The 13,039-nt window shown below is 39.6% G+C and overlaps 1 protein-coding gene across 3 annotated transcripts; it reads left to right on the top strand.

Moving 5' to 3' along the window:
• The first annotated feature begins 2,423 nt into the window (after positions 1–2,423).
• On the top strand, positions 2,424–12,825 carry LOC121730490 (UPF0489 protein C5orf22 homolog). 3 transcript variants are annotated; one of them, XM_042119544.1, is made up of 5 exons: positions 2,424–2,435; positions 3,195–3,214; positions 9,593–10,396; positions 10,649–10,894; positions 12,449–12,825. In XM_042119544.1, the coding sequence occupies exons 3-5, from the start codon at positions 9,617–9,619 to the stop codon at positions 12,542–12,544; spliced, it is 1,122 nt and encodes a 373-aa protein (XP_041975478.1). In that variant the 5' UTR covers positions 2,424–2,435; positions 3,195–3,214; positions 9,593–9,616; the 3' UTR covers positions 12,545–12,825. The 3 variants fall into 3 exon arrangements, with proteins under 3 accessions (XP_041975478.1, XP_041975477.1, XP_041975479.1); XM_042119543.1 differs by lacking the exons at positions 2,424–2,435; positions 3,195–3,214 and adding an exon at positions 3,283–3,377; XM_042119545.1 differs by lacking the exons at positions 2,424–2,435; positions 3,195–3,214 and adding an exon at positions 4,247–4,265.
• The last annotated feature ends 214 nt before the right edge of the window (positions 12,826–13,039 follow it).

Genomic DNA, 13,039 nt, shown 5'->3' with positions numbered 1-13,039 from the left:
TTTATTGATCCTTTCCTAAAGGCCATGTAATGCCTAATTTTCTTTTCAAGATCTACTTTGTTTTTCAATGGTTTTTCATGTAATGTCTCCGATATGTTATTGTTGCCCTAAACCAGCGGTAATCGACGGGCCACAAACATGTTTAGTCTTTATGCAGCGGGCCGCAGCGAAAGTTATTTAGGTTGGATTGCACCAACTAACTTTAACTATAAAGCCGGCGCCAGACATGGGCTTCAAAGTTTGAGCAAACTTTGCACAAATAGGAAAATGCCAGCAATTAACTTTGCACAAATAGGCAAATGTCAGTGCCACACTTGGCGAATTTGCGTATTTGATCACATGTCTGGCGCCCGCCTAACTACAGTGCAAAATGGCAAATCTTTGGTAAAAGTTAAATATGGCGTCCAAAGACGCCATATTGAACCTCCGCTCATACGTATACCTGAAAATTTACTATGTTTTATAACAGTGTTAAGCATATACTTAATATATTATAGGTTTATGGTGTTAAGTAAGTATATTTTTCCTGTCGATTTTTACGGATAATTCAATTTTTTATACCCTCAATCCTGTTACCTGTAGTTTCAATAAAAAAAAAACGCAACAGACATCTGTGAATTTCTCCGGTTAAAGCTAAAGGACGCCATATTTGACTATAACCATAACTTTAACCACGCCTCTGGTGCAACTCAACCTTAGTGGTATTAAAAAAATCTTGAAAATTAGGTTCCACTAGTAAAGTCCCGACACGGCGTCGCGTCGCGGGACATGCGGGCATGTGAAAAAGTGACTCGTGTTTTTTTAATTCGTGTTATTTTAGATCTTGGGGAATACTTAGGCGCTTTGCAGACGAAGGGGCGGGACGGGCCGGGCCGGTCAGTTTCGCCGCGAACGATAGCACAAAGGGAATCCTATATTAGGTACCAACGCACACGGTGAGCAAAAAGACCGCGCCGCAGGTGCCCTGCGGGCACTGGCGGCGCCTGTGCGCGGCTGCCCGCCGTGGATCACGCCAACCAGTTTACGTGCAGTAACGCAAACGGCGTGTGCTTTGTGTACGCGGTGCGGGCAGCCGCAGACACCGACGGACGTACGCAGCGAAGTTCACCGGCCTGCTTCGCCCCGTCGTCTGCAAACCGCCTAACCATTAAGTATTATCTGAACGTTTTCGGCATCTAAAACTGCCCCGGGGCAAGGCTGGCAGGACAGGTCGAATGGATATGGAAATAGTAGTACTTAAAACAATGTATAAAAAATTTCTGATCTTATGGCCTCTTGGGCCCTTTTGAGTCCGGGGTCCCTTGGCATTTTGCCAGCCCAGCCACCCTATACTTTACGCCAATGTGTTTATGTAATAACTAACTATTTGACCGAGATTTGCTCGGTATTCGATAAAACACGAATAAAATGTCAATTTCTAAAAATGATTCCTAGCTAGATCGATTTATCGCCCCCGAAACCCCCTATATTATAACCCACCCTGCCCCGGGGTTCTGGATTTCGAAAACGCCATTAATTATCGCGCATAAAATATGTGGGCAAGTGATACAAGTGCATCATTGCACTTGTATCACTTGTCCACATATTTTGTGCACTCATGCAGGCTGCAGCATTTATGAGTTCCCTCCAAAAGTCTATCAAAAGGTTTTTTAACGCGTCTACCACTACTATTATAGTCCATCAAGAAAGTGAAGAAATTACAAAGTGGCAACATCATAGTGTCATCCCTCTTTTCATTGATTTGAAAGGGATGACACTACGATGTTGCCACTTCTTAATTTCTTCACTTTCTTGACAGGCTATATATCAACTAACTTGACTCATTGTCTGCTCTAATCTTTTAAACGATTTCTCTAGACTTTTCACTTTTACCGCCGGCTTCATCAGACTTTAAAAACTTTTTAGGAAAATTGTATTTCCCGCGTTTTTTCGACATTGATATTGATAGCCATATAAAAAAACTAGTGTCATGGTGACATTGACTTTGGCATTTGGATTTTTTTTTCATATAATGGCACTTCGGCATAGCTGGCCATTAACTCGTTAATCCGTTAATCGTTAATTAACGAAGTTAACATTTTGATTAACGAATTAACTTTTAAGTTAACTTGGAAAATATTAACGGAATCGTTAACTTCCGTTAATATGCAGAAGTCCGTTAATCGTTAATCCAATGCCTACTATTCACCGCACGACACCGCGACGCGGCGCGAAAACAGGTTCAGACAGTTAGTATGAAACGACAAGTGCTGGGCGGGCGGGCAGCGCGGTGCCAAGGCACGGCAGCAGCGAAGCAAAACAATACATTTTCAGGCGCGTACGAGTGAGAAGAGATTTGTTTCGTTTTATCATTTCATTACTCAGCGCCGGTGCTCATAGAGAGAGTGATATTTTGTTTATTATAAATCATTTGCATGTTGATAAAGAAGAGTGTAGTATAATTTAGTTAGGTAAAATACAATAATATATCGAAGTATTTTGTTTTGTCCCTAACATGTTAACTTCCAAAACCTTAAAACAATAGGTTTTGTATGTACACTACCGCAATGATATAAGTTACAACAAGGCCATTTTACACATATTAACGGATTAACGATTAACGTTAACTTGCGTTAATTCGTCCGCAATGTAACGCTTTAACGGTTAACGAAGCTAACATTTTATTTAACGGCTGAACGATTAACGAAGTTAACTATTTGATTAACGGTGCCCAGCTATGCACTTCGGCTATAACCATGGCCAGTGTCGAGTATAATATTATGGCGGGAAAACAATATTCTTTAATATTTTTTTTTATATATTATCGTCAGGTCAGGCAGGTCCAAAGTCTAGTCAAAGTCTAAGTACCTATAAAGTCAATACAGTCAAGAAGTCAAGTCGGTCGATTCAGTAAAGTGGTAGGACGCTTTACTGACACTTTTAATGGAGTTTTGGAGGGAACATAAAAGAGCACGTTTCTGGTTACCACATCACTTTCCCACACTTGTGCACGATAACGAATATTTAATGGTTAATATCCTACCAATATTACACATTAAAACCCAGATAACATAATTTTAGGAAAATAATATAAAAACCATAAAAACACAACATCACTCTTTCACATTCCCCCAAAAACTCAGCATTTGGATTTTGGATCATGTGATATGTCATTTGTCAGTGTGAAGTCTCATTGTCATATATCAGTGAAGAAGAAGAAGTCAAAACAGTTCGTGTATGTAATATTTTACCTACTTTTTTACATAAAAAATAAATTTAAGAATAGAAATATAGAAAATTAATTACCTTTATTTAAATAAGAAGAATTCTAAATTATTCTCATAACTGATAACGTATGCAGTAATGGTTTTGACTAAACAGTTATAGGTTATTGATGTGTAAGTTTTGAACTTTTTGTTGCGAAGCATTTATTAATTAAAACATGAATTATGCCACATTAACCACACCTGAGAGCCTCCTTGCTAGTGTCTCTTTCTGATTCTCATTTATTATTGAACCTAGTATACGCCTTTAAAAATTATACCTCCAAAATCGTCGTCAAATATGGGCTGTCCCGTGTCACAACTCACATACATAAACTTATATTTTGTATATTGTTATATTATAATATTATTAACATGAAAACCCCCAATGCCCCACCAGCAAGAGATACTAATAATTTGGTTCCTTTCCTTGCTCTTTAATTACACCGTCATGCTAATTACGCCCTTGAATGAAGTATTAGCGATAGGTATGGAAAGAATACAAACGCAACTATTTTTAGTGTTCCGTACCCAAAGGGTAAAAATGGGACCATATTACTGAAACTTCAATGTCTGTCCGTCTGTCTGTCTGTCTCCAGGCTGTAACTCAATAACTCATTTTCACAGATTGTGTATTTCTGTTGCCGCCAAAACAATGAATACCTACTAAAAAGTAAAAACAAAATAAAATTAATATTTTTAGGGGCGCACCCATACAACAAACCTTTTTTTTTTTTGCCTTTTTTGCTCGTAATCAATAATTGCAACAGCTATGCACTTAATGATTTCTTAAGTTTATATTCTAAGGTTGAAATACTTACGGATTTTGTCGTGGCGCACTTTTATTAATCGCGACGTTTCGGCTGCTTTACAGCGGCCGTGGTCACAGGTACAGGTGGACTGTCACTACATTAACCCATCAAGCCCCATAAGCTCACCGGTGAGCGAGACACAATAGCATAACAATAGATTTCTAAGAATCTACGATCAAAGGATTAATAAAAGTGCTCCACAACAAAATCCGTAAGTGTTTCAACCTTGTAATATCATGAGCTAGGCACTTGAAATTTTATAAAGGCCTTAGTTATAATATTATGTCTTCTTTAATAATTAATAATAAAAATTTATGAGCAATGTACTGTAATTAATCATCAAAATTAATTACAGTACATTGCTCATAAAATAACTTACAGGTATAAAATTGACAAAATATAATTTTGATATATAATGTACTTGTACTTAATGTAATTCTTCTGTGTCCGAACTAGATAAATCTGTATTTCAGACCACAGTGCTCTTCAGTTTTCAAAGACTCTATAATTACAAACGAACTGTAAGCTACCCTATTTAAATCATATTAGTAATTAATTTTCTAAAAATATATTACTACAATAATAATATGCTTACAACTTAAAAATGAGTTTAAAATCTTTGACAAAATAAAGGACTTAATAATATTATTTAAATAAAATAAAAATTTAAGGGGGGCTCCCATACAACCTATTTTTCGTAAAAAGGGTTACAAAGTTTTTGTGTATTAATATTAATATGATAATTCATGTACAACATAAAAACTAATGCTTGCTTGTAGCTTTTTGCATTTCAATATTATGAATTAAAGTTCATAATATTGATTGTAAAAAAATATTAAATATCCGTTAAATGTTTTAATAGAAAAGCGTGTCTACCAGTTACATCTTTACTGCTTTACAATTTTTCCATTAATTTTTGTATGTACGAGTCCTGGGAAATAACAAGACAGCTTAAAAAAGATAAAACATAATAAGCAATGATCCTTTTCAATCAAGTTGCAATTAAAATCTAGTTTATTTTTAAGTCTCATTCATTTATTTTTTTAATAAGAGCATTCTCTGATTTGTGATGAGTTGATGACGAATGGTTTTAGCTTTAATTCTACTGATCTGTATAGGTAAAGTTAAAAAACAAGTTACATTAAAGTTAAGTAACCATTAAATGTCCCTGAGCGCGCCCGTTTGTCTTTCCAACTCGATTCTGCAGTGCCTTTTAGCAATATGTATTCTGTGCTTTTGGCTTATAATAATATGGACTACTCAATAAAGAAGGGCAACAAGGCCACAATTCGCTATAACAAGCTTATGGTCAAGACAAACCACAAAGGCAACAGCCAAGACAAACGAAAGCGTTCACCCACAAAATCACCCGAAAATACCAACACTGAAACTGGAACAGTCATCCAAACAGCCCCAAACAAAATAAACAAAACAAATAAACTCCAGTTTACAAGCCGCTCCAGAACAAACTCAATATCTGATTATCTCAATACTCCAAAAAACTAAAGAACCGGAAGATACTAGGCACCCCAAACCGGCTAGTCACCGTGGGGGAAGATGACTACCACCCTCCAGCAAATAAAAGAAAAACAAGAACACTTAAAATAGCTACTCTTAACACTCTTACTCTCAGAACGGATGAGAGCCTACAGAAACTCGAGATGGCCCTAGAAAACATAAAATGGGACATATTAGGGCTGTGCGAAACCCGAAGAGCAGATGAAAAACAGGAAGAACACCCCGACTACATATTGTTCTATAAAGGTAAAAAATCAGGACAAAAAGGAGTAGGGTTCCTTGTAAAAATATCACTCAAGAACAACATCCAAGAATTTATTGGGATCTCGGACCGCATGGCAATACTAAATATTACCTTACCCGGCTATCGAAAGTCATGGTCAATCATCCAAATTTATGCCCCGACGGAAAAAGCGCCAAAAACAGAAACAAAGCTCTTATACGACGAGGTTAATAAATCCCTAAGAACCTACTCGCAAAATCACATAATACTGATGGGTGACTTCAATGCGCAAATTGGCACTAAACAAAACCAAGAAGAATATGTTATCGGAGAGCATGGATATGGTAAAAGAAGTCCAAATAGGGAACTACTATTAGAACTCCTTCTAGAACACAACTTGACACACTGTAACAGCATGTATAAGAAAAATACTAAAAGGAAATGGACATGGATTTCACCAAATGGCAGCTACAAAAATGAGATTGACCATATCACAACAAGCTACCCCAAAGCCTTCACAGACACATCTGTAATAACAAAACTCAACTTTAACACCAACCACCGCATGGTAAGAAGTTCCCTACGAATAGAAGCACCAAAACGGTCAAGGAATCAACTAAGACCACCAAAAACAGATCTTGACAAAACAACTAAAGGAAACATAGCATCTTCGTTGGTGGGCTTCAGTAAGTCTATCAGAACAGAAGACTCATCAAAAGTCCTTGCAAAATACCAAGAACTAGAAAAGAAATTAACTGAAATCCCAAAAGTAAGCACAAATCGCACTAAATATAACCTATCCGATACAACATTGCAACTAATTGAAGAAAGGAAAAAAATTATCTCAAACAACACTAAAAAAGAAAACATTAAAAAGATATCTGAGCTAAGTAAAAAAATTAGGACAAACATTAAGAAAGAGAGAAAAATTAAGAGACTCCAAACATTAGAAAAACATATAATCAGAACAGGAGGGGTGAGCAAGGCACTTAAGGAACTCAAAGGACACACTAAAGAGTGGATACCCAAACTCAAAAAATTTACAACTTCCAGCACAAATAGAAAAGACATCAGCAAAATAGCTACAACTTTCTACAGAAATCTGTATGCAAACCCACAAAATCAAACCACAGTAAATAGAGAAAGCTTACCCAAACCTAGCTACGAAGTTATTCAAGTGCCGGAAATTCTGCCATGCGAAGTGGAAAAAGCCATTCGCAGTCAAAAAATGGAGAGAGCCCCAGGCCCAGACAAAGTACCAAACGAAATCCTAAAAGGCACCATCAGTGAACTCGTACCTGTTCTTACCACAATATTTAACGACATACTAAAGACCTGCATAATACCGAAGCAATGGAAAACATCGCATATCATCTTAATACAAAAGAAAGGTTCTAAAGAAGACTTAGGGAACTACAGACCAATAAGTCTCTTGTCAAATATCTACAAGGTCTTCTCCAAAGTTATCTTAGACAGAATCAACAAACAGCTGGATGAAAGCCAACCGAAAGAGCAAGCAGGATTCAGGAAAAACTTTTCTACGTTAGACCACATACACACAGTAAAGCAGATAATAGAGAAGTACAATGAATACAAGAAGGAACTGTATATGGCATTCATTGATTACGTAAAGGCCTTCGACAGCATACGTCATGAAGCGATCTGGAAAAGCCTAGACCAGCAAGGCATACCCGTAACTTATATTGATATCATCAAAAACATATACCTAAATAGTGAAGCCAGAATAAGACTTGAAACAATAGGAAACAAATTTCAGATCGAAAGAGGCGCAAAACAGGGCGACCCCCTCTCTCCAAAACTATTTTCAGCTGTACTGGAAACCATCTTTCGTATGGCCTTAACGTGAACGGAGAAAAGCTAAACCATTTAAGATTTGCTGACGATATAAATATATTTGAAGAAAACCCAAACAACCTTGAAACAATGATAAAAGCTCTTGACACAGAAAGCAAAAAAGTAGGCCTCAGCATGAATAAGGACAAAACCAAAGTACTTACAAACTCCAAGCAAATCACCATAAAAGTTGACGATCAACCTCTCGAATACGTAAAAGATTACATCTACCTTGGACAACTAATCTCCCATGAAAACCAGACCACAAAAGAAGTCAACCGTAGAATTGCAAATGGTTGGAAGAAGTACTGGTGGCTTAAAGAAATATTTAAAACTGACATGAGTTTAACCGTAAAAAAGAAAGCATTCAACACCTGTGTCCTACCCGTTATAACATATGGCTGTGAAACCTGGGCCCTCACAAAACAACACAGAGCAAAGTTGGAACGATGCCAGAGATCCATGGAGAGAAGCATGCTAGGTATAAAGAGACAAGACAGGATCAGAAACACTACAATAAGAGAAAAAACAAAAGTAATAGACATACTTACTCAAATAGACCAAAGAAAGTGGAGATGGGCCGGACACATGCTAAGAGACAAACAAAATAAATGGAGCACAGCCATCACTCACTGGTACCCGAGAGATGGTAAACGGAGTAGAGCTCGCCAACAAACCAGATGGGGAGATGATCTAGCATTAACAGCTGGACGCCACTGGAGAAGAGTAGCACTAGACAAAACTGAGTGGAAAAGGCTGGAGGGGGCCTATGCCGAGAGGCACACTGACCTTCGAGACATCTTATAGCTTGAAGGCAGAATACGAGGCTATCATCATCATCAATATGGACTACTCTAGGCACAGAATATATATAATTAGTAGTACCAACTCTAGCTAGAATATCAAGAAAGGGGTTTTGCACTCTTGATACTACATAAAATATTTTTTCACCAAAAAGAAATTAAGTCTTATTTTTATTTATTCTACAATCATGAGTTGTCGTCATAGAATAAAACAAATACTTAAACGTGTTGTTTATTTTTCAATGTACCTGGGACGAGTAATAATAGACGTGACCAATTGAAGATAATTTCCTACTGTAATCGAATATTCAGGAATATCCAGCGATTTTGCGCCTTGACCCAGGTAGGCGTCGCAATAGGTCAGGGGGGTGGGGTGCGGCGCGCGGGGGGTGTTTGGGCGGGCGTAGTAGCGTAGTGACGTCACACGGCGGTATCGACCGCGCCGCCCGTCACAACACCCCAAGCCCGCTTCCTGCTCCGCGCATCTACGTATCGCGCCGCTGCTCTGTTTACGTCAAGTGGCCTGACCACTAGATATCTACGTGGACCTTACAGTCCATGAGGCATTATATCCCTGACTGAAACTTAATGCTTATGATAAAAAAATTAGATAAACGAGAGGTATAATGAAGGGGCTATCTTATTTTTACCCGCAATTGACTCCAAGACTTCATCATTTTAAAAAATGAGTAGTACGTAGGTGACTTTATTTTTTAATTAAAATCATGATATCTGATGACAACATCAATTCAAGAAATGCCTTGGGGTCTGGGGACAGGCCACAGGGGAACAAGAAAACAAAATATTCGAAATTACATAAATGACGATTATTTCGTATTGAAAACTGATTCTGAATGGGTTTAAAAAGATACCTATTAATAACATTCAGTATATTGTACCCTTATTGACAGTAATAATATATTGGGTGTAATATTTCATCACCCACGCTGACGCACCGCAGTCGGAGTTGTGTTCCTACCGCTCCGTCATTGTCAAATCCCTAATATATTTTCTTTTGGGTTAACACACAAAAAAGTGCGCAGTTGTTTAGACGGAAGCTTTCCCCCGACGCGGAGCCTTTCTGTATAATTAAATTTGTGTTTCGTCGGAAAAATGTCAGCACGCTTAATTTACTTTCAGAACTAGGGGACATAAAAAACTCGAATGGGTAATCACAGCGAGCCGACGCCGCTGAAGATATTCAAACGCATTCCGATACACGTGGTGGAGGAGCACAACGATGCGCTGCAGCACATCTACTCCGCCATCGGCGCGATGAGGCTGCCGCTGGAGAACAACACGCTACTTCACCTGGACGCGCACCCGGACATGCTGGTAGACCGGAAGCTGAAGGGGGAGGAGGCGCGGGCGGGCAAGAGCGTTCTTCCGCTGCTGCAGATAGAGAACTGGATCGTACCGGCGGCGGCGGCGGGTCACATCGGGCGCGTGGTCTGGCTGCGGCCGCCCTGGGCGCGCCAGCTCGCGGACGGCACCCGCAGCGTGCGCGTCGGCGACCAGCCCGACACCGGCCTGCTGCGCCTCGACAGCGCCGAGCCCTACTACCTCTCCGACGCCCTCTTCTCCCCCCGCCTCGTCAACGAGAGAATATTCCAGCTGACTGTAGCGGAGCTCAGCGATACCAATGACGTCAGAGAGCTCGCGAACGGCCTCGCCGTGGGCAAACCCTACATCCTCGATATAGACTTAGATTTCTTTAGCACGGGAAACCCGTTTCTCAAGCTGTACGAGTCTATCAAATTGTACGACCGCCTCGAAGAAATTTTCGGTTTCCAACTGCCCATCGACGATAGCGAGGAGAGCATCCTGAGGTGCGTCGAATCGAGAGAAAAGCAGCTCGTGGAACTCGAGAGTCTATTCGATTATTTAGAGAAAAATAATGAGTTGGACGAGTACGGAGGCGCGAAATCGGAACTCTACGAGAAGGTAATTTTATCAACGAACTCTCTTTTTCTCCACAGCCTGTTACTATTATAGTGCTCCGCGGGAATACTTTCTTTAGGATAAATAAAGGCTGTTAATACAGAGCCTCAGCTACTACAATGCCAAAGATAGAAAACCAGTACTTTTGACGTGAAGAAGCAACAGTAACGTCCACACACTGTTGACTATAAAGCTCGATTGCAACCCCAATTCGTCTCATGGCCAACTTTAAGTTATCCAATCGTATGTTTTAAGGTGTACAGGCTAGCTAGACTAGTGTGGAAGGAAGCAGAACGAATGAACGAGAGGCCAGACTGGTGGGCGATATACGCGGCGGGCTGCACGCGGGACCAGGGCGGGCTGCCGCACCACATCAGCTCCGACTCCGAGATCCACGTCGCTGTGACACGGACGCTGAAGAGCCTACTGTTGCACCTTCCCCAACCCACCATTATCACGATCTCGCGCTCAACAGACGATGGATACTGTCCTCCTGACCAGGTAAGTTGTATTTGTTGAAACGCAACAAAAGTGCTGCGAAATAGTCAGTGGCGGATTTACAAATTTACCGCCTGTAGGCTATTCAATTTTTGCCGCCCCTAGGTATAACTGACCTTTGAAATTCATTACGTTAGTTTAGTTCACAATCATAATATCCCACCAAAACCATTTTTTGAAAATTTTTGTTAGACGACCACATTTACCCTGTGCGGTAGCGAAACGGCGATGCCATACATATTTACTGGTATGTAGAATTTGTTTAGGTTAGGGTCAGTAGAGTTAGGCCGTGTAGATTCAGAAGCTTGACTCTACATGAGATCACAATATATCTTTTTCACAGGGTAATACCGTAAACCTAATATTATGTGGTCGTCTCGGCAATATTTCACAAGAAATGTTTTTGGTGTTTTTTTAATGAAATAAGGGGGCAAACGAGCAAACGGGTCACCTGATGGAAAGCAACTTCCGTCGCCCATGGACACTCGCAGCATCAGAATAGCTGCAGGTGCGTTGCCGGCCTTTTAAGAGGGAATAGGGTAATAGGGGAAGGAAGGGATGGGAAGGGAAGGGAATAGGGGAGGGTAGGGAAGGGAATAGGGTAGGGGATTGGGCCTCCGGTAAACTCACACACAAAACAACACACGAAACACAGCGCAAGCACTGTTTCACGCCGGTTTTCTGTGAGAACGTGGTATTTCCCCGGTCGAGCCGGCACATTCGTGCCAAAGCATGGCTCTCCCACGTATATATTTCTATAAGATAAAAAAATGGGGCTAAATTTGCCGCCCCTCTAAATCTGCCGCCCTAGGTTCCATAGCCTGTTGGTAAATCCGCCACTGGAAATAGTGTCGCCAAACCGAAACCTAATGAGGTCTAATGATTAATAGCTTTAATTATTCGCTTAATTTTTTTCTTTCAAGCTTTACATCAAATTAAAGTTAAGTAAACATTAAGTGTCTCTAAGCATGGCTTCTGTCTGTATTCAAGGAAAACGAGGAATGGTTCAATCAAACTCAGGACTTTTTCTACTAAATATTATTTATACAACATCAACATTGTAACTCGTTGGTAGGCGTAAGCGATGTTTACGTTACTTAATTTTCCTCGTCAAAAATGTCAAGCATCCTTAATCTAGTTTTCCTTGATGCATGATTGATATTACAAGTTTTTCCTTAATCATATAAAATTGGTTATCATTTAATTGTCCGATAATACTATAAAATGTCTAGATACTTGTCACCAATGTGGGATATGTGCGTGGTGACCCTAAAGGAAGATCTTCCGACCGAGCGAGGTGTTAAATGCTCGGTCAGGCCGGAGCCCACATGATACATTTCAGCTGTCGTATACATACCGACGCGCTCAGAAAACTTCGATAGCGCGATGCAGGATTGTTAGGCGAATTGTGGGTACCGCCACACTTTAATATTAGATGTAAAGAGGAAATGTTCGAGTGGTTTTAAAAACAGACAATCAATCATCACCATCATCACAAGTGAAAACGTTTTTAAGTTTAAAAAAAAGTAATCTAATCGTTGTGTTAAATTGTTTCAGGTTGATCTCATACAGTCTCTAGTTTTGGAAACCCTTAAAGACATCTACGACAGCGAAGAACCGATATTACATTACTTAAGTATGAACACAGATTAAGTGTAAATTAAAGATAGACTGTCAAATCATTTGGATTCAGTGAAATAAAATAAGGACTCTCTACCATAGACTTAAATTTCTCTAGAGTCTAGAGTCTGGACTTTCTTAAAAATATGGCGGATAGGACGTATGTAATCTGCGCTAAAGCATTTAAAAATTTGTAAATCATGTTAAAATGTGCCAATCTACTAGGTTGAGAGAGGATTTACCTTAGTCATCTATTTTTAGGTACCTAGTGCAAACAACATACTTTTGAAATCGAAATACATTTTTTTTTCACACTGTTGTGTTTATTTTAAACCACCCAAACAAAGTAACTCAATTATGCGTAACAAACACGGTGATAAACTATTACATGTTCAAAGAGCATTTTAATCCCATGAAACGGCGTCTGTAAGGCGGAATACAGTCAATTTCCACTGCCAAATGCACTTCCATAATTCTTTATAATGACCCTTAACAAACATTCTTACGATTTATGGTTGTCTACGAAAA

Source organism: Aricia agestis, chromosome 9 (assembly GCF_905147365.1).
Source record: "Aricia agestis chromosome 9, ilAriAges1.1, whole genome shotgun sequence".
NCBI classification, from domain to species: domain Eukaryota; kingdom Metazoa; phylum Arthropoda; class Insecta; order Lepidoptera; family Lycaenidae; genus Aricia; species Aricia agestis.
Note: the sequence above shows the minus strand (reverse complement) of the source record. Positions and strands in the feature narration are given on the sequence as shown.